At 43.2% G+C, this 22,655-nt stretch overlaps 1 protein-coding gene across 1 annotated transcript in view; it reads right to left on the minus strand.

Moving 5' to 3' along the window:
• Positions 1–22,655, minus strand: part of HDGFL2 (HDGF like 2) — a 2,035,019-nt gene that overhangs the window by 1,735,240 nt on the left and 277,124 nt on the right. Inside the window, exons 4-5 of the mRNA XM_044090590.1 lie at positions 13,376–13,561; positions 11,841–11,954 (exon numbers count right to left, since the gene is read on the minus strand). Coding sequence (XP_043946525.1) covers positions 11,841–11,954; positions 13,376–13,561 — 300 coding nt within the window. The remainder of the gene's footprint in view (positions 1–11,840; positions 11,955–13,375; positions 13,562–22,655) is intronic.

The following is a 22,655-nucleotide window of genomic DNA, read 5'->3' on the forward strand; positions in this document are numbered from 1 at the left end:
CGTGGACTACAGCTTCTCTGGTGAGATGGCCTGGTAACGGGAAGAGAGTGAAGAAATCGTGACACTTGCTGTTTTGGGGAGTAGCAAAAAAAATCGCAGCAAGGCTGGCCCCATCTTAGGAATACTTCTTTTAGAACTGATTTCTTTAGAGACCACTCGTGGGGCATGAGAATTGCTCTGCTCAATTTGTCTGCAATAACGTTGGATTTCCCGGGAATGTGCGTTGCTATCAGAAAACGCTGAGAAGAGATCGCCCATTGCCAAAGTCTGAGTGCCTCTTGACATAAAGGGTATGATCTGGTTCCGCCTTGTTTGTTGATGTACCACACTACGGACATGTTGTCCGTTTGAATTGCAATAGTCCCAGTGGGAAGAGCGTCGTGAAGGGCTTGCAACGCTAAAAGCACTGCTCTCATCTCTAAGACGTTTATGTGCAAGTGGCACTCGAAAGGTTGCCACGTGCCCTGGACTAACCTGCCCTGATAATGCCCCCCCCACCCGATCAGGGAGGCGTCTGTTGTCAACGTGGCGACTGGGGGGGGGGGGGTGAAGGGTCTTCCTCGGAGAAGTTGAGGTGATGTGATCCACCAAGACAGTTGATTCTTGCATGATTGAGTTATCAATATGGTATGGGACATCGGGAGCTGTTGAAAGGACCATTGAGTAAACAGCATCCATTGGAGGATTCTCATGTGAAAGCGAGCTAAGGGGAGAAGGGGAATAGCTGCTGCCATGAGTCCTAGCACCTTCAAAACTAGTCTGGCTTTGACTTTGTTGCATTGTAAGAGAAGGGAAACTTGGTTCCGAATGTCTGACACACTCTGCTCTGTGAGTCTGGCTGAAAGATTGAGTGTGTCTAAGGTGGCGCCTATAAAGGTAATAGATTGACAAGGCGACAAGGCAGATTTTTCGAAATTTATCGAAATGCCTAGAGCTTGGCAAGATTGGATGGTGAAGTCCCTGGATAGAAGAAGCTGATGTCTGGTGGTGGCGGTAAGGAGCCAGTCGTCTAAATATGGAAACACCTGGAATCCTTGACGTCTCAAGTGAGCAGCGACCACTGCCATGCATTTGGTAAACACACGGGGGGGCTGTAGTGAGACCAAAGGGCAGGGCCCTGAACTGGTAGTGACTGGCTCCCAGCCTGAAACGGAGATATCTCCTGGAGCGTCTGTTCATCTTGATGTGGTAGTACGCGTCCTGAAGATCTATCGAGCACATCCAATTGTCCTGACCTAAGAAGGGTAGAATGGACTGTAGCGTGACCATCCGGAATTTTGTTTTCCTGACATACTTGTTTAAGTAGCTGAGATCCAGTATGGGTCTCCAGTCCCGTTTTTTTGGTACCAAAAAGAATTTGGAGTAGATTCCGGATCCTTGCTGGTCTGCTGGGACTGATTGGATAGCTCTTTTTGATAGCAGCTTTGAAATTTCTAATGTTGCTTGTTCCCTTAGACCGGGTGGAACGTCTGGAAGGGATCTTTTGAGTTGGGATGGGATGTGAACAAAGGGAATTTTGTAACCCTCGGATATGATCGAATGTACCCATTTGTCTTGAGTAAGGGAAAGCCAGGCTTTTGGGTACAGGGATAATCTTTCCCTGACTGCCTCCGAAGGTGGACAGCCGGGCAGCCCCTCAGGGATGCTGAAAGGGTTTGTCAGAGAACATTTCTCTGCTACCCTGGTTTTGCGGACCTCCTCTGCCTCTAGGGCGGCGTCTATTATTATTCCCCCTCTGCCTCTAGAGGGGAATCGGCCTTGTGCGTCAGATGAGACTCCCTGGGATTGTTTCGGAACCACATCTTTCCTCCCCTCTGACCTTTGGGATAGGGTCTAAAAGGGGTAGAAAAACGGACTCCTACAGCAGAGAGAGTCTTACCTTCTACCTCGCACCTGGTCAATGTATCCTTCACCTGTGGACAAAACAAGGATGATCCATCAAAGGGAGAATTGGTGAAGGACACCTTGAAAGGGTCCGCAAAGTTACATAGCCGCATCCAGGCGTGACGTCGTAAGGCAACACCTGTGCCTGCGGCTCTACTCGCCCCATCTGCAGCATATGATACCAGCCGCATGGACGAGTTAACGATGGAATTCAGGGTTGCCAACTGGGAGTTCATTGTGTCTTTGAACCCCTCAGCTGTAGGATCCTTTATCAGTTCACCAATATCCTTGAGTAAATCTCTCTGGAGACGAGTGAAGTGGCACAAGTAATTCAGCGAACACATCGAAAAGGTCGCTGATGAGAACATCCGCTTGCCATACCTGTCCATGGTCCTAGATTCCTTATTAGGAGGATGGACAGGAACCGAAGGATCAGCTAACTCCTTCTTAGTGGCCGGACCCACCACCATGGCATCAGCAGGAACACCTTTGGATAAAAATTCTTTATCTCTAGGGGCAGTAATAAATTTAGATGGTCTCCTCGGGGTGGGTTCCACTGAATCAGGAGCCGTCCAAGCCTTCCTTGCCACCACTTCCATAAGGGGGTCAAAGGGAGGAGACACCCAGGAGGTAGAAGGGCGAGAGCCAAACGCCTCAAGATACACTGACTCATCCTCCAAAGGGTTAAGGGCTGGCCAGTTCCCCCTCTGTTTCAGGATCTCAAGGATGTCAGCAAAGGAGACATCCTCAGAGGGGGATCGAGGGGAACCTTCGGATTCCTCTAAGTCAGTGTCAGAGGTGATAGACTCAGGGGAGTCAATGTGCTTCCTCTTGCACTGCCTCTTCCTTAGGGGATCTCCTGCCGGGTCAGGAGAGGCCTCGGAAGAGGAGGAAATTCCCAATGGGGAAACTTGAGGAGCTGGCTCTCTGTGGTCTAAGACAAGGGGGTGAGTAAAAATCACCGCAGGCACTGTAGATGGGGGGGGCTGAAGGAGCCGACTGTGGGGCAGAACCTGGTTCTAGCATGCTCCGCATGACCTCGAAGGCACCCCTGTCAGGCAAGGCCAGAGGCCCCCGCTCCGAAGAGACAAGGACCTCCCCCGGCACCGACAGGGATGGCTCCGAAGTCGATGTCGGAGCCCAACTCACCAACGCCAAAGCCCCGAGAGGGAGAGCGGGGTCGGACAAGGGTCCGATGCCACTCGCCCCCTCGGAGCCGACGAGGGAAGCTCGGCGCCGAGATCCCTCCAAGAAGGAGATCGGAGCAGACGACGGAGCCAAAAGGGAAGGTATCGGATCCGACGTACTGACAGCCATGGCTCCAAGCCCTGGCTCCGAACTCAAAGGAGTCAGAGGAGGAATGTACTGGGGAACGGAAATAGCCACTGACTGGTGAGTCGGGCTATGCAGCATTTGGGCCAGTGCCTCGGACTTGAGAAGTCTACTCACTACCCTTTGCAAATCATGGTCAGATAACCTGGAAGACCGTGAGGAATGAGTTTTATGGCTCCGTTCAGAAAGGAGAGGGGATCCTGGCGCCAAATGCACGGAGCTGATAGAGGGGGATCTGGACCACTTCCTAGACTGTGGCTCCGATAAAAGTATCGGAGCCGACTGAGTTTTATCAGCCTTGGCTCCAGCCGGAGCAGAGGTAACAGTATGAGGCTTGGAAACATCGGCTCCAGCCGGAGCCGATGTCGAAGCCGACTTAGTCTTTCCATCAGTCGACTCTGGAACCGGAGCCGACTGTTTGGAAGTTTTGGAAGGCTTCCCCGACACAGACTGAGTCGGGGGGCCTTCAGGCTTTAATAAGCCCCGCAAGATTAGCTTGTTCTTGCGTTCCTGCAGGACTCTAGGGCTAAAACCATGACAAACAGCACAAGAGTCCTGCAGGTGCACAGGTCTCAGGCAATACACACAAGAAGTGTGACCGTCTGTCAGAGACATTTTCTGACAGCACGAGTCACACTTCTTGAAGCCTGAGACCTTGTCTTTTGACATTGTAAAAAGGAGTGCCTGACAACACAAACACACTACAGACACACCCTTTACAGAAAAAATGATTAAATTATTAAATTAAATTATTAAAGCTAAAACAAGCCACAAACACACACAAGCCATTAACAGAAAAAAAGGACAACTAATTTAGTCACTAATGGACTGGGGGAAGGGTAGGGGCCAAAGGCCTACAAGACAAGGAAAGAAAGGGAAAAAAGACTCGACAAACAGGGGTTGATTTATCTAAAATACTTAAACTAAAAGGCTATGGTATGACAACAAAAAAGGGGGTTTAAGAAGTACCTAATAAGGTAAAAGTCTAACTCACCTGCCTAAGCCGGTAGAAAAGCACCTCGTCAGCTATAGCGGCAAACGAGATCTGAGTAGTTACCGCCTAGCATTGTGGGATATAGGGGAGCCTCGAGCCGGTGGAATTAGCTCTCGAGCTTTAGTATTGGCTGAGTCGGAGCCGAGGATCGGCTCCAAACCCATCCAGCAAGAATGAAGGCGAGATTGACAACTTAACTTTACTCTGCGAGGAAGAGGAGGGAAGGCATAAAATGACAGCAACGTCCAAGGGAAGGAAAGAGCATCCACTCTCCAGGCTCTGCTGTGATGCTGTCTGGTGCAAAAAAGAGGTAGAAGATGGTTGTCAGGGGAGGAGAAAAGATCCACCTGAGGTGCCCCAACATTGAATGATGCTGTAAAAGACTGCTCTGTTCAGCTGCCACTCCTGAGGATCCAGGGTTTGTCTGCTCAACTGGTCTGCCAAAACAATGAGCCTTCCTAGAAGAAACTGAGCTAAGAGATTGCAGGCCCAGGGATGCTGCTATGGACCAAAGACTTGTGCTCTGCCTGCACAGGGGGTAAGAATGAGTCCCTCCCTGCTTGCTGATGTACCACATGACTATGGTGGTGTCTGTTCTGGCGAGCAGTGTCCCTGGAGAAAGAAGATGCTTGAAAGCTAGTAAGGCCGACTGAACTGCTATCAACTCCTTCAGATTTATGTGCAGGTGCATCTGCTGGGCATTCCAATGTTCCTGTATGCATCTGCCATCCAGGTGTGCTCCACAGGCATAGTCCGATGCGTCTGTGGTAAGAACTTGAGTGGCAGGAGGTGGGCGAAAAGGCATGCCTTTGTTTTGTAGACAGGCTCCTGCCCACCATAGAAACTCTGTCTGTAGACATGGAAGCAGAGGAATCATCATATCCAGGTCCTGTGTGTGTTGACACCAGATATTCTTGAGGTACCACTGCAATTTCCTCATATGCAGTCTTGCATATGGAATCATGAGGATGCAAGAGGCCATGTATCCCAGAGTTTGCAGGTATTTCCTTGCAGGGAGCTGGGACAGGCTTGCCAAGTCCTTGAAGTAAACTGAAAGAGTTGTCTGCTTCTCCTGGGTGAGATTTATCATCTGGGCGGCTGTGTTCAGACTCGCTCCTAGGAATGTTATCTCCTTGGATGGTACCATTTTTATTTTTCCTTGTTGAGAGTGTAACACTGGGAAGAGAGAAGAGTCTTTACAAATTCTAGATCCTTTAACAGCTGTTCCTGAGAATTTGCTTGAATCAGACAGTCATCAAAGTATGGATAAATTTGAATTTTCTTCCCCTTGCAAAAAGCAATGACTGGAGCCAGGCACTTTGTGAAAACTCTGGGGGGAGTAGATAAGACAAAGGGCAGCACAGAGAATTGATAATGTTGCCTGCCCACCCTAAAATGAAGGTATTGCTTGCAACTTTCCCCGATAGGGATGTGCAGATAAGCTTATTTGAGTTCCAAAGTTGCCAGCCAGGAATCCTTTTCTAACATTGGCAGCAACTGATGCAGACTGCACATTTTGAACTTTGGAATCACTAAGAAAGAGTTCAGAATGGATAGATCTAGGATGGGATGCCAGGTGCCTTCTTTTTTTGGAACTAGGAAAAGTCTGGAATAGAAACCCTGGCCTACCTGTTGAGCAGGAACGGATTCTATTGCTCCCAGAGACAAAATTTGTTTTTCTACTTCTGCCCTTTGGTTTGGAGGAGCATCCGAGAATCCTCTGGGAATTGGAAAGGTGTGGAAAGAAAACTTGTGCCCTAAGGATACAGTTCTGGGTACCCATTTGTTGTCCATGACAGTGGTCCAGACATGTGCAATAAGGGCCAACCCTCTAAAGGGCTCTCCAGGCAGGAAAGAACAGACAGAAGTTGGATAAAGTCATTGAGAGTGGTTTGATTGAGATGCAGGCTTAGAACTTCCAGCCTTGGAAGTGGAAGACTGCCAACGCTTAGACCTTTGAGGGGTAGCCGCCTGCCCCCTAGAAGATTTGTAAACCCTAGTCCTAGAACGGTTCTGTCTGCTGGTATCAGTAAACATCCAACTCTTAGAAGGGTAATTCCTGCTAAAGCGAGGAGGTTGAACTTGCAGAAAATCCTTAACAGTTTGCATAGACTTGGCTTTATCCTCCATCTTCTTGAGCACTTCCTCTGCGTTGCTGCCAAAAAGATTGTCTTTATGTAAAGGTAAATCTAAAAGCTTAGCCTTAGGCTCTGGTAGAGGCTGCTCCCTGAGCCAAGTGTGCTTTCTAATATCAGAGCCAGTAGCTGTAGCCCTACAGGAGGCTTTTAGAATGTCAAAACCAGAATGTAATGAATGTTTATTGACTAGACTGGCAGAATTCAGAAAATCCTGCATATCCTTACTCTCCGCCAACTGAGGCACACCTGCTATCCTAGATTTAATAGCTTCCAAGGTGTGCTGCTGGTACTTCAGCATATGAAAAAGACAATTAGTAGACCGAATAGCAAGAGTGGCAGAGGTATATACCTTTTTACCCCACCTATCTAGATTCCTAGATTCCCTGTCATTAGGAACAGGATTTTTAGTAACAGTGGCCTTAACTCCTTTAGGGCCTTAAGAAATCACCTCTGCATCAGCCAACGGATTCCTGAAAAGAAACAAATGAGAATCAGGAACTCTATAGTACCTGTCAGGTTTCCTGGGAGCAGGAGGAACCGAATTTGGAGTCAAGGAATTTTCCAGAAAAACGTCATCAAAACTCTCTTCCTTTTGGTGGTGTCAGGATCCTGTATGCTCTCTTAGGGACTGGATAAACAGTGTCAGGTTCCTCCCTTGTCCACCTAAAGATCACATCAACGAGCTTGTCAGCAGGTGGAGTCACCCAGGGGGTACATGGGCTAGGCCCAAAGGCTTCCAGGAATACAGACTCCTCTTAGGAAGGATAAGAAGAGCAACAACCCCTTTGCTGGAGAATTTCCAGGATGTCTCCAAAGGAAAAATCATCAGGTGGAGATCTTAAGGACCTTTCTCCCTCATCAAAATTGATATCTTCAGTGACCAACTCTAAAGGAGAGTCGAAGTGCCTCCTCTTACACTTTCCTACGGACTTCTTTGGTGAGATGTTCAGAGAAGTATCAGAAGAAATAAGTACATCTCACACCACAAGTTCCAAGCCAGATGAATTCACTCAGTTTAGTACACATACTGATTTATTAAAATAAAAAAAATAACTTCTGCAGTGGAAATTAACAGCAAAACTTCAAACTCTTTAACCATTAAGAGCAAATAACACTTCTCTGGCTCCTTGGCTTTCAAAAAAGCCTTTTCAGAGTACATCTTTCTGCTGGTAAGCATACACTTAAATACACACTTTTAATCAACTAATTAAATAATCATCCAATTAAGAATTCACTAAAAAGCCAACTAAAAAGGTTAACATTTAATATTCTTTTTAACCTTCTTACATTAAATGCTTCCAAGAGGATTCCCTATTCAAACCTCTCGGAAACAGTGCATCTTATTTTAAAATAAATATTGCTTCCTTCCTTCTTAAATGTTCCTTAATTTTTTCATCAGTACTAAACCTAGCATTTACTTGTTCCAGAACAGTTGCCTGGAGCCCCTGTGGGTCTCCATTATGGTGTTCCTTAAAGTGCAGAGCTGCAGGACTCTGAAATCTTTGCTTCTTGATGTCCCTTATGTGCTCGTTTAATCTTACAGCAAAACTTATCTTGCTTTCTCCAATATAAAATAATCCACAAGGTCATTTTAAACTATATATATAATTTTTTCTCTATTGCAAGTGAAGCTGCCTCTTTTATCACATTTTTTTCCATTAAAGCTTTCAAAACCATCAGCTATATGTTTGCATACTGTGCAGTTGTCACATGGACAAGTTCCATATCACACTGTATTATTTTCTTTACTTTTTGGTCTCTCAAATTTTCCATGTACTAACATGTCCTTGAGACTCCTGCCTCTTTTATATGAAAAACAAAGTTTTAACATTTTTAGGCAGGATTTCTCTTTCTGTATATAGGACCAGTAATACCCAACAGTTTTCCCTAAAATGTTAGAAAATTAGTATACTTAGACACAAAATATAACTCACTTTCTTTTTCCTCTGCATTCTTTTTCTGCATTATGCTCGGTGCTTTATTCACTATTTTGTTCATTACTTTATTGCACCAAAACCATACATTCTCTGGCTCATAGCCCGTTTCTATAAACATGTTAGCTGTATTATGAACTTCCTTCTCACATTCCTTTCTGTCACTGCACAAACATTTAACCCTTACCATTTCCCCATAAGGAATGGGGGAGACAGTGTGTGGGGGGCAACAACTAGTTCCATGCAACATAAAGCTTGGTTGTCCCATTTTTCTAAATATTTTAGTTTACGTTTACCTTCTTCTTGCCCTTCTATTGTAATATCCACATAATTTACTGTCTTTCCTTTTTGTAACCCATCAAATTTGATCTCAAACCTGTTCACTTGCAGTTCTCGAACAAACTTTTCCACCTCTCCATAACCCCTTTTGCAAACAAAAATCAAATTATCACTGTATCTGCAAAAATGAACAACATGTTTTCTAAAAAAAAGTCATTCTTATACACACAGATTTTCATAGAGACCCATAAATAAATTAGAATATGGGGGGGGGCAAAAGCTGCCCCCAAAGGATTCCCACACTTCTGATGATAGAGAGAGTCATCAAATTCAAATATATTATTTTCCAAACAGAACAATGTCAGTGAAATAAGTATATACTGTTGGGTAACCTGGAGACTTTGGGCTGGCTATTCCTGTGGAGTACAGTGATGAGGCTCAAGGCACAAAGACATATGGGATCCAGAGAGAAGATCCAAGGGTGGGTGGAACCATCCATCCTCCAGAAGCAGAGAACTCTGAGGAGTAGGAAGCCGACTGAGTCAAGAAGACATGCTTCCAGACCATCATCTCTCTCCGACCCAAAGGCAGTCCACCTGAGGCAGAATTCAGAGCCGAGCTGTCTAATGTCAAGGCTTAGAGGGGCACAGACAGCTCTGAAAACTTCAGTGTCTACTCAAACATCTCAGATCAGACAACGCTTTGGCTCCAACACACCTGGAGCAGTCGGTGCACTCAGAGAATGCATCACAGCCAAAGATAAAACAATCTTCAATCTGACACAGATGGTCCTGTAAGACTCTGATCCAAGGGCTCGGAGACCATGGGTCAGAACAGAGAATGAGCCAAAACGGACGGTGTAGTAGTAGCATAGATGTCCGTACCAAAAGTGGTGGTAGCCAGGAGAAATCCTATCTGAATGTGTGGCGAGAGAAACTTCATCATCCTACCTAAGTCAGTTTCTGTTAGGGTCCTGGAAGAACAAGAGGATAAGGCCACTGAAGGGGACCTAGAATGCCATCTCTCCAAAAAAAAAAGGGGATGACACTAAGGAAGGGACTGTATCCAAACAGGACCCATAGCTAGATCGACGGTAAATGTTTCAGAGCTGAGCCTATTGGATCCAATGAAGCAGAATGGACAAAAGACGTCAAGTGACCCGAAGATTTAGTCTTTGGGTATAACTTGTTTAAAACTTTTCAAGCAGGTTCCTTAGTCAAATCAGAGGATGGAATTGAGGATACAGACAGACATGACAGCCTTTTTCTGGGCTCTTTTCTGTCAGGCTTGGAGGGTTGAGCCCCAGATAGTGATTCCAAAAAGGTCATAGGGAGAAGATCTTTCAGAATAAGTTTATTTTTGTGGTCTACCAAAGCACAGGGATAAAACGCTTAGCAAATCTCAATCAACTGTTAAAAGAACATGGCCCACACACAAATCATGTGCATCAGAAAGTGGAACTTTGTGTCCACACTGCTTACACTTTTTAAAGTCTGAAGGCTTTTCAGCCATCTTAAAGAGATATTTATTACACAGAATAAAGAAAAACACTTTTTTTAATATAAGGAAATAAAAAAATAAGGAAAAAAAAAGAGAAGAAATTATCAACTGTGATAACTGGAAGGGGAAAGGTGAATATCAACAATGGTAGTTCAGAAATGCACTAAAACAGTGTAGGATAAGGGAGTATAAATGGAAAGCACAATTTGCATAAGCAAGGATGGCAAATGAAAGTAAGTATTTAATTCACCCATTACATACAAGTGGCACCTCCAGGTGCATCTGCAGTTAACTCCTACTGTTGCCTCTAGATGTCAAACATTGATTGCTCATATTTGCCTCAATAAAATTCCAAAATTATGCTATGTACATTCCCTCTTAAAGCTTACACAATAGCAAACTCAACTGTATTAATATTTGACCTCTGCCCGGTACAGGCAAACAAATATTAACTGTTTTTATGATATTAAATATATATAGGTATAAGTTCCACATTTTTCTAAATGTCTCAGCAACCAAGTAACACAGACAGAAATCCTTAACCTCGTATGAAAGCACTCAGCTACATAAATAAAATGCTGCTGACAGTATGTGTGTAACTTGAGTGGTTTCTGAGATATTGTAAGTTGTTCACAAAATATTACAAATGTAATAGTTACTGTGTTTGCTGTGGCTTATAAAATTCAGTTTAAGACCCACATCCAAAATAATACTACCACTATAAAAATAGTCTGTGCTGAAGAGTTTGCCATTCATACTTCTTTCGTCATCCCTGGTTCCAGAGAAAAAAAGGTCTGAAATGAGAGGACATTATTTGCTTCTGTCAAAAGGCTTAGGCTCTGCCCACTGGAAGTTGCACTGAAAACTTCACGAGTTCCATTGGAGTGAATGAGTTAACTAACTACTGCTTGAGAGCTCAAAGTGATCATGGCCGTACAGGGAAGAGGCAAATGAGATCTGAGGTATGTTAAGGGATTACAGCATTCTGAGTGGACTTGTAGTTGCCACAAGCTGTAAAAATGACCAAGTTGGATCAAACCCACATGTTGAGGAACGTATGAAAATTACATCAGATCAGATTTTACACAGTTTTGTCAGACAAGCATATATTGCATAAACTGCCCTATAAGTTATGACAGTCCATAAAAATTAATTTTTCTAGGATAAAATAATTAAGTTCACAATAAACACACATGTACCACCACAAAAATGAATTTTGGAAGGTTTTAGTTTCTTCCCAGTAGGGTACTTATCTGCCCCACCTTCAACGATTGCTAACCGGCCAGCAGTTCACGAAGCCTGCAGAGGCTATGGGTTTCAGCATCAAGAAATCTCTTAAGCTTTTGGCACAAAACTGCTCTCTGTATGAGGCTCTGTTTGTGTTACTGGCTGTTAGGGCATATGGAGCTTTAGAAGTTGGCCAGTGGCCATATCATAGGCAGGATAAAATCCAAATACTTATGCCACTGCAACAGGGATCTAGCACTGAACACTACATGTCACATTATCCACATACTAACTGGATGGCTAAAAACCTGTAGGGAAAGGAATCCTGACAGCAGATGATGAACTGACCAATGAAAACAAGTGCATTAAAAACATGACACTGTGAAAAGAAGTAAACGAGTTACAAGGCATGAAGCAGATGATGTTCAGTGACCTATCAAGTTTATATCATACTTTTCTTAAAAGAAGGACAAGATATGTGCAAGGTTTACAGTACTGGTCTTAACCTGCAGAGTATGACCTCATGTGCATCCTTAACCTCTTAATGCTTACCTGATCACTGGTCTTTGCAGATTCTGCAGAACTTTCTGAGTTGTCATCGGACATTGGAGAGCCACTCTCTTCCATTTCACTTGATGACTTGCGGACCCGTTTTGCAGGGGGAGCCTTAAGGGACAGGAGGAGCAAAGACAATTTTAACAATCAAAATATAATTTTAATATGCCATACATGTTCAATTTGTTTCGAGTTGTTTTAACCACTAGAACAAGTGCATCTGACATATAAAAGGAAAATAAAATCAGTACTGTAATGCTAACATTTAGACAGCTCACCTTACTTTTATATGATCTGTACATTTTTTCTATGTTTCCTTAATTTTATCTTAACACGATCATTGCACTCTATACTTCAAAAAGCCTGCAAATTTCATCCTCTGCAGAAAGGATGAAAGTATAATCCTCTGCACAGTAACAAATTAAAATCAGGAGATAAGGCAAAAGAAAATTATGGGGTGCAGCAGACAGTAAATAGCATGAGTACACAGAATGAGTAAATTTTAGGGGGGGGGGGCTGGCATAATGGTTAACGTGTTCACCTCCCACACACAAAATACTGGTATTGACTCTGTCACCTTTGAGAGAAACTGGCTAGGGTTAAAATGACCCACAAGGGTAACTAGCCAAGTACTTAATTAAGGGTTGGTGTGGGCATAATGGTTAAGGGACTTCAAAGATACAAGGTACAGGGTTTGATTCTCACCTTTGAGAGAACTGGAGAGGCATAAAACTGCCTGCAAGGGCAACAGCCTAGTACTTGCCTATGAATTTATGAATATGGAAAAATATATCTTGCTGAATTAGTCCAAGGGCAAAACTAAACCTAACATAGCTACACATGCATAAAAAAGTATTAATTTTAATTTCACAACTGTATCACCAGTGAACAGTGGCTACAGTCCCTCAGGACATTCTCTGATCCAACCCTGGTGAAAACGTTACATATTTGAAAGAAAAATTATAGAAGGGTTATGCATTCCGTGTACCTGAAACTTGTATGCAACTCAAACAGAACTTGCCAGAGAGACAGACTCGTATCCCAAGGCTACCTCATCTATGGAATAATCTGAACATCTTCATAAAACAAAACCCATGTCTCACTCTCTTCAAAAAGAATTTGGATAAATGGATGGGGAACAATTAATTCACTCCTGGGGTACTACCCATGTTGTCCATTATTAACAGAAGCAGCCTATAAAAGGACTCAGGGCTCCAAGCCCCAAAGATCCAGTACCCTGACACTACCCCATCCCATATGTAGGAAACTAAGCTATAATATTGTCATATCCTGATAATTATGCACTAGCCTTGTAAAGGTTCTTATGCCATTAGCCTAGTAATCACCTATGAATCTATGCCCTCCTACATGCAGACTTAAGCTGGAACAGAATGTAACCAGACAGTCCACCACATTAAAAATGTGTAGATACCTTACATTTAAGAAATGTGCCCATTTGGTATTACAAAGCATTATGCTAGATAAAGTTAACAGCGTTGTCTTGAACCCCAAGGGAAAAAAAAAAGACTCACTTTTCGAGCTGGGGGTTTTCTTTTAGTAGCCGTAATTTCCTGTTCTTTGTCAGACTGCTCATCACTTTCTGCCTTTTCTGTTACATCAGCTGGCACAGGTGTAGTTCTTTCTGCCTCTTCATCACCAGCATCACTTCCTGGGGCTGCATCATTTTCTGGCACTTCACTGTCAGATGAGCTTGCCTGCTGCACATACACATACCATACCATATGTCATACCATAACAGAAAAATAGTGCAAAGACAAGTTTTAAAACTCTGTTTCAAGAACAATCACAAATTCGTTTGAGTCATCCATCGGGTAGTTTAAGTTCACTAGGAAGGTTACGGCAACTAAGTGCTGTGCAGAACAAATGACATCTGGTCAGGCTACGGACAACAGTTTTCAGTAAAGTAGATTTTCAACCATCTGTTCCAGATCCCCTACAAGCACAAAGGCATACATAGCACTAAAACTGAAAAAAGTAAATGCATTGCTCAGTTTTATCTCACTCAACAGCGGTGTCATTAACTATACTAGATTATTTCCATTTAAATAAATCTCAGAGCAATAGGACACAGACTACAAATGAATATGTAAGAAATGCTATCAGCAATGTGTACTCCAGGGAATAAACCTTCAGGCATATGATAAACACAAGGAAAAAACAACAACATAAAAAAAATTGTTTACAATGAAAACAGCATGCATTAACACAAGTAGACTCTACATTTTTTCTAATTATTGAAGCTAAATAAATTTACTAAATGCATACAAGTATGAAATCTAACCCAACTGCTGACACTATAATGTTTTGGTGAAGAAAAAAAAGGTGCCACCACAAAACTAAAGTAAGTAACTCTGGGAGTCTCAGTTCTTGTATGTCACACTTTATGGGTATCTTGTATATGAAAGTTACTTACACACCATAAAGTTAAACCTGTGTTGTCTTTATCCCTCTGTCTCAATGAATGGATTATTGGATCCAACCTCCGTGCCTTTTTTCCAAGCATTTTGATCCAAGGCTCAGGCTTCTACCCTAACCATAATCTCCACCTGTTCAATGGAAAACCCCAGATACAGCTTGCCCCATTATATCTTATGAGCCATCTATTATGCCCAAGGATAACAAATTGTATCTTGCCAATAGTCGTAATTAGAAGTTATGTACTTAGTGTAGAATAAAAAATGTAAAAAAATTACAAGTTAAGTACTTAGCATAACTTGGTATCTGGGTTGTCCTCTTTCATTCTTCCCCACTACTGGGTCCTGGATGGATCCTCAGATCCACTATGGCCTTTCCAAAGACTGATGCCTTGTGTCTCAAGCTCCTCCCCACTACCATAATACCCTGCATCTCCACTAACTCCCCAGATCGAGTTTGCTGAACCAAGAGAAGTAACAACATACACACACACACACACACACACACACACACACACACACACACACACATATATATGCATATCAGTATGTAAACTGTGTGAAAGGAAAACTTTATACAAACAAGAATATTGCCCAACTGGAATTCAAGGCTAGGAATCTGTGGATTCCTGTGTCTTCCAGGTACTTCCAGATAAAAGGAAGGGGGAAGGTTGGGTGGGATGCGAGGATGAAGAAAAGGGACAACCCAGATACCAAGTTATGTTAAGTACATAACTTCTAAATATGATGTTGTCCCTTTCATTCGTCCTCACTGCTGACCACTGGGTGACCCCTATGGAAGGATGTCCCTGAGTACCGCCAAAGGATGCAAAAGCAGACTATGTTAGGAACAAAGGCGTGGGAATTGGACCAAGCTGCTGCAGCACGAAGTTCGTCAAAAGTTAAGGTGTGGGAACTGGACCAAGCTGCTGCAGCACAAAGTTCGTCAAAAGTTCTGGCTGAAAAAGCAGAAGTGGACATCGACCTGGTAGAATGTGTTTTGGAGAAGGAAGCTTTATCCCTTTTAATGAATAAATGGCAGTAATACAGTTGGCAATCCACTTTGCCAAAGTTACTTTGGAAAAAGCTCTGTCTGAATGGCTGGGTGAAAAGGAGATGAATAACTTGCTCAGATTTTCTGAATTCCTTTGTGCTGTGCCGATAAAAACACAACTGCCTATGAACATCATGTAAATGAAGCATGTATTCACCACTGTTGGAATAACTACAGAAAAGACTGAAAGATGGATGGATTGATTAATGTTTGCTTCTGTGGCTACTTTAGGTAAAAAAGAAGGGTTTTTCCTCAGAGAAACCCTGTCTTTGAAGAAGGTTATATACAGTGGTTTAGAAGATAAAGCTTGAAGTTCTGATACTCTTTTAGTGGAGGTAATATTCACTAAAAAGATAGTCTTCCAAGACAAGAACTTTATATCACAGCAGTCAGCTAGCTCAAAAGGTTTCTGAGTGAGGCCTTGTAAAATGAAAGCCAGGTCTCATGGTGGGAAGGGCCTTTAATTCAGCGTCTGAGTAGGAACAGTCTTCTTCATAAACACCTTGCACAATCTGGTTGCCGAGATGGGTACTAGGTCCTCTGTTGTGTAAAAACTAGTAACTGCCACCAATTGCAACTTAATTCTGGAGAAACTAATACCCAGTTGAAAAAGCAAGCTCAGGAAGAGAATAATAGCTGAAACCAGAGCTGAACAAGGATCAATATTCCTCTCTCATCTTACTATCTTTCATATACACTAGTGTACCTATAGTTCCTAGCTCCTAAGCTCCCCCCACAGGCTCCATCCTCTACCCCACTCAAATATTTCTACCACAATTACTACTACTTATATGAAACAGCTACTCCTTTTCCACACCTCTAACATGAACATTTCACCCTACACTATTAATCTATTTGCCTCCATTACTTCTATCACTGACAGCTTTTCCTCCATATTTAACTCCATTGTACAATAGCCCTTACAAACTCTCAAAGCTATATTTTCACTTATCCACTGCAATCTATAGATGATGTCTCATCTATTATCACCCAAAATACTCCTCTTCCCAGAATCAGAATACCTCCTTTTCACATTACCCATTCTAAAACCAAAACAAAACATCTTTGTAACTTATCTATATAAATATAAATCCAACTCCCTGCCAGTCACTCTACTATTATTAGGAGACATTCATCCCAACCTTGGACCCCCACAAAACCACACTCCACTCCAGACAACAGTCCCCTAACATATGATGCAAGTCACCCTAAACATACGCAGTTTATGCAAAGTACAGTTGTGTACACTTAACATAAATGTAGATGTTCAAGTGTATTCACTGTTGCAGTCATCACATTTGGGGTTAACAGCTTGCAGTAGCTCTCAGTCGGCCTGATTAACAAAGTCTTGGGTCCTGCGTCGGTTGCTGTCGCTTCTTCTGACGTCAGGGGTATAAAACATGCAGCAGACGCCATTATATCAGTTTTGCTTGCCCCAGATGTCAGGTGCCCCCCTACTATCTATATATATATATATATATCTATATATATCTATATATATATATATATATATATATATATATATATATATATATATATATATATATATACACATACACACACACCAAAAAGCTTTTGAGCATAGTAAAGGAGAGTACAGTTATAGCCAAAAAAAAGTAAGGGGGCTGGAGGGAGGGTAACCAGGACTGCAACAATGAATACACACGACCATCTACATTTATGGTAAGTGTACACAACTGTACTATGTTCTTCGTGTTTCACTGTTGCAGTCATCACATTTGGGTAGACTCCCAAAGCTAAGGATGGGAGGAGGAATTTACATAGCATTAGGACCAGCTATAAGGCCCTGCAAAACTGCAGTGGCAAAGCCAGCTCTGGATTTAGAGAAAATTGGCAGATGGTAATGCTTGGTGAAAGCTTCTAGGATGACGCTGGTAGGGACGCCTCTGAAAAAAGCTGTAGAGGTAGCTGCAGCCCTGGTTGAGTGGGGTCTGATCCTCTGTGGGATAGGTTTTCCATGGTGCTTGTAGCAGAAATGAAAGCAGTGGCCTAGCCATTTAAAAATTGTTTGCTTTGAAATAGCCTTCCCCTCTGCTCTTGCAGCAAATGCCACCAGCAGTTGTTCAGATTTCCTTTGAGGTTTAGTCCTGTCCAATTAGAATCTAACTTGTCTGTGCACATCTAAGGAGTGCAGCATCAGTTCCCCTTTGTTCTGTGGATTAGGAAAGAAGGTTGGCAAATGAATGGACTGATTAAAGGCCGCCCTGGATACCACCTTGGACATGAAAGTGGGATTGGTCCTGAGGGACACCCTGTCCGCATGAAAGATGATGAAAGGCTCCACTGCCATAACGGCCTGTAATTCACCTACCTTTCTTGCTGAAGTGATTGCTGAATGGAAAGCTGTTTTCCAAGAAAGGAATTTTAAGTCTGCAGTAGCAGCTAGCTCGAAAGGAGGAACAGTGAGTTTCTCCAATACAAAGTTAAGATCCCAGGCTGGAGTTGGAGCTCTCCTGGGTGGTCGCAAATTTTTGGCCCCTCTGAGGAACGTACAGTTGTGTACACTTACCATAAATGTAGATGTTAGAGTGTATTCACTGTTGCAGTCATTACATTTGAGTAATCTGCTGGCAGGTTGCTCTCAGTCGGCCTGATTAACAAAGTCTTGGGTCCTGCGTTGGTTGCTGTCCCTTCTTCCGTGACTTCAGGTCGTCAGGGGTATAAAACATGCAGCCAACGCCATTACATCATTTTTTCTTGCCCCAGATATCAGGTGCCCCCCAAATGGGGAGCAAAAAAAAAAAAAAAAAAAAATATATATATATATATATATATATATATATATATATATATATAAATAAAAAACACAAAAATATACCTCCAAACAAAAGAAAAGGCTTTTAAGCATAATAAAAGAAAGAAGAGGTATAATAAAAGAAAAACAGGGGGCTGGAGGGAGGGTAACCCAGACTGCAACAGTGAATACACTCGAACATCTACATTTATGGTAAGTGTACACAACTGTACTATGTTCGCTGTGTTTCACTGTTGCAGTCATCACATTTGGGTAGATTTCCAAAGCTAAGGTTGGAAGGATGGATTTATACAGCATTAAGACCAGCTATAAGGCCCTGCAAAACAGCAGTGGCAAAGCCAGCTCTGGATTTAGAGAAAATTGATAAGTGATAATGCTTGGTGAAAGTATGAACTGAACTCCAGGTAGCAGCTTCTAGAATATCCCTGGTAGGAACACTTCTGAGAAAGGCTGCTGAAGTAGATGCAGCCCTGGTGGAATGAGATCTGATCCCCTGGGGGATAGGTTTTCCATGGTGCTTATAACAGAAATGAATACAATGGCTTATCCATTTAGAAATGGTTCATTTTTAAATAGCCTTCCCCTTTGACCCTGCAGCAAATGCTACCAGCAGTTGTTCAGATTTTCTTTGAGATTTAGTCCTGTCCAAGTAGAATCTAAGTTGTCTGTGTACATCCAATGACTGCAGAATCCGCTCTCCCTTGTTCTGTGGATTGGGAAAGAAAGTTGGCAAATGGACTGCTTAAGAGCAACACTGGATACCACCTTGGGCATGAATGATGGATTGGTCCTGAGTGACACCCTGTCCGCATGACAGATGATGAAAGGCTCCACTGCCATAAGTGCTTGTAATTCATATATCCTTCTAGCTGAAGTGATTGCTAAAAGGAAGGCTGTTTTCCAGGAAAGAAATTTTAAGTCTGCAGTTGCAGCTGGCTGGAAAGGAGGTAGAGTGAGTTTCTCCAATACAAACTTAAGGTCCCAGGCAGGGGATGGAGCTCTCCTGGATGGTCTCAAGTTCTTGGCCCCTCTGAGATACTGCTTTAGAAGAGGATGAGAGAAGAGAGGGGAGGGGTCTGTGTTGTAATGAGCTGAAATGGCTGAGGCATGGATTTTTATGGAAGAAAAAGACAGGTCCTTATGAAGCATCTCAGTTAAGTATTGCAAAATCTGAGGTAAATTGGGCACTGCTGTGCTCATCCCCTTGAGATTGATTCCAGGCACAGAATCTTTTCCATTTGTCAGCATAAGATTTTCTAGTACTAGGTCTTCTCGCCTCCAAAATGACATCCATCACATGTTTGCTGAGGGATGCTAAGGGTGAATTTAAGTGATTAGCCAAGCTGCAAGATTCAATGTTTGGAGCAGAGGGTGCAGAATTTGGTTCTCTTGCTGAGACAGTAAGGAAGGTGTCTGAGGCAGGTGCCACAGAGAAATGTGTGAAACACTGTGCAGGAGTGGGTTACTAGTGCTGGCGAGGCCAGTCCGGAGCAATCAAAATCATTTTTGGTTTAAGGCAGAGGGGGAAAGGCATAGACTGATAGGTTTTTCCAGCTGAAGAACAGAGCATCCACTTTCCAGGCTTTTTTGTGATGAGCTCTTTTGCAAAATTTGTCTAACTGGTAGTTCTGGGGTGAGGCAAACAGATCTATGTCTAGGCTCCACCATTTGAGTGTCAACATGATGAAAATCCATGGTTCCAGTTTCCATTCGTAAGGGTCCATGAGATTTCTGCTTAGTTCGTCTGTCAGAACATTTTGCTTTCCTGGCAGGAATTGTGGTTGTACTTGGTAGCTCAAGGCCGTGTTCCACAATGCCATGGCTAGTCTGCAGAGGGGGTAGGAATGTGTACCCCCCTGCTTGTTTATGTACCACATAACAGTGGTGTTGTCTGTCTTTAACAGTAATTGTCCTGGATAAAGGTAGTCCTTGAAGGCTGTCAGTGCATTCTGTACAGCAAGAATTTCTTTTTGATTGATATGAAGGTGCATTTGATTTGGGCTCCATTTGCCCTGAATGCACTTCCCTGCCAGATGAGCCCCCCATGCGTAGTCTGATGAGTCTGTAGTTAGGGTTTGGGCAGCAGGGGGTGGTGTGAATGGCAGTCCCTTGTTTTGGTGGCAGGCCTCTGCCCACCATAGGAACTCTAGGTGCAGGCAAGTTACGATAGGAATCATTGTTTCCAGACTGTGACAATGTTGACTCCATAAACTTTTTAAGTACCACTGAAGTTTCCTCATATGCAGTCTTGCATATGGAATTAGAAGAATGCAGGAGGCCATGAACTCCAAGGCTTGTAGTATTTGCCTTGCAGACAGCAGGGTTTCTGTGGCCACCTGTTTGACGTAAGTCACCAAATGAATTTGCTTTTCTGGCGTAAGGAAAGCCATCTGGGCAGTTGTATTCAAGCTTGCACCCAGGAATGTAATTTTCTGAGAGGGTACCAGTTGAGATTTCTTTTCGTTTATGGTGTACCCTAGACAGGTTAGAAGTCTTTTTACAAACGCCAGATGTTGTAGAAGAAGGGCCTGGTTTTCTGCCTGAATTAGACAATTGTCCAGGTATGGATATATTTGAATATTTATTTGCCTGCAAAATGCAATTACTGGAGCCAGGCACTTTGTGAATACCCTGGGCGCAGTAGACAAGCCAAAGGGCAGTGCAGGGAATTGATAATGCATGCAGCCTGCTTTGAAGCGTAGGAACCTTCTGCAAGGTTCCCTGATTGGGATGTGCAGGTATGCTTCCTTTATATCTAGTGTTGCCAACCAGGTGTCTTTGCCTAGCATAGGAAGTAACTGGTGAAGAGTCAGCATCTTGAATTTTAGAATCACCAAAAAGGTGTTTAGAGTAGACAAGTCCAGGACAGGACGCCGTGAATTGTATTTTCTGGGTACAAGGAAAAGTCTTGAGTAGAAATCTTATCCCTTTTCCTCTTCTGCTACCAATTTAGTAGCCCCCATGCTTAAGAGAGAAAGTACTTGCTTTTGGGCCTCTGCCCACTGATTTGGGGGTAGATCTGGCCACCTACTTGGTGTTGGTAATGTATGGAAGTGAAATCTGTATCCCTGGGACACTAATTTAAAACCAATTTTTCCTGGGTAATGAGTTCCCAGTTCTTTGCCTGAAGAGCAACCGCCCCCCCAAAAAGGGGCAGTCAGTTGAGAAGTGCTTGAAAGTTGAGTCACTGAGACAGTTTGTCATAGGGGAAGTTTTATTACTCCCAGATTTGGAAGTGGAGGTCCCCCACTGCTTAGTCCTGTGCATACCCTGGAACTGAAGCCTGGGAGCTCTGCTGGATCTGGGTTTGGACTGAAAAGGTCTGGAAGAGGCAGGAAAGGGCCAACTCTTGGAAGGCCAATGCCTACTAAATCTTGGAGATTGTACTTGTAAAAAATCTAATAGTTAGCATAGATTTAGCTTTTTCCTCCATCTTTTTAAGAACTTTTGTCTTGTTGCCAAACAGGCGGCCCTGGTTTAAGGGAACATCTAGTAATTTAACTTTAACATGAACTGGCAAGGATTGCTCCTTAAGCCAAGCATGCCTTCTAAGTACAGACCCAGTTATAGCAGCCCTGCAAGATGCCTCTAGTGAATCAAAACCACATTGCAAAGTATGCTTTCCAACTAGTTAAGCTGAATGCAGTAAATCCTGTAAATCCTTATTTTCAGCACAATCAGGAATCAACATAATTTAAGCATGCCAATAATATGCTGCTGATACTTACATATGAAACTGGCAATTTAAGGCCCTAATGGCCGAAGTTGCAGAAGTGTATACCTTCTTACCCCATCTATCCAGCACCCTGGAGTCTCTATCAGAGGGGGTAGGATTTTTGGCAGTAGTAGCTTTAACGCCCTTGGGTCCCTGTGAAATGGTCTCAGGATCCGCAGGAGGATTTTTAAAGAGGAACTTGTAGAGTCAGGGACCCTGTAATATCTATCAGGTTTTCTGGCAGCAGGAGGTAAAGAGTCAGGGGCCAAGCTAGATTCCGAAAAGGCATCATCAACAATGTCTAGTACAGGAGGTATGGCTAAAGGCCTGTGTTGGGGCAGGAGTAAGAAATACCGAAGCCTCTATTTAGAATCAGAGAAATCCTGACTTTCCCACCGAAAATGCTCCCTGAAAGTATGCAAGGTTTCACCAAAAGATAACTCCTCTGGGGGGGGGGGGGGTGCAGAGGGAATACAGTCCTCTGCATCAGAATCCTCATAGGTAGATAAGGGTAAGTCCTGGTCATCAGAGGAAACAGAAAATTCAGAATCTTGGTCAGAAGTATCATAAGCAAACTCTCGAAAACTGATTGGCCAACTTACGGAGTTGATTGACTTACTAACGCCGTTGTGCCAATCCCTGATGGGAACGAGTTCAAGATCCTCCCATGCATCAGGAAATGGAACCGAAGGGTTGACTGCACAGAAAAGTAAGAGGAAAAGGGAGCTTATGGGCAACAATTATGAGGCCGGCGACCAAAACGAACCAAAAGGTGAAACTTTCAACCCTGATGCTACACCAAGGATTTTTGGCAAAAATACTTATATGGAAA

Source organism: Protopterus annectens, chromosome 13.part0 (assembly GCF_019279795.1).
Source record: "Protopterus annectens isolate FY-2018-M chromosome 13.part0, PAN1.0, whole genome shotgun sequence".
In the NCBI taxonomy this organism is placed as follows: Eukaryota; Metazoa; Chordata; order Ceratodontiformes; family Protopteridae; genus Protopterus; species Protopterus annectens.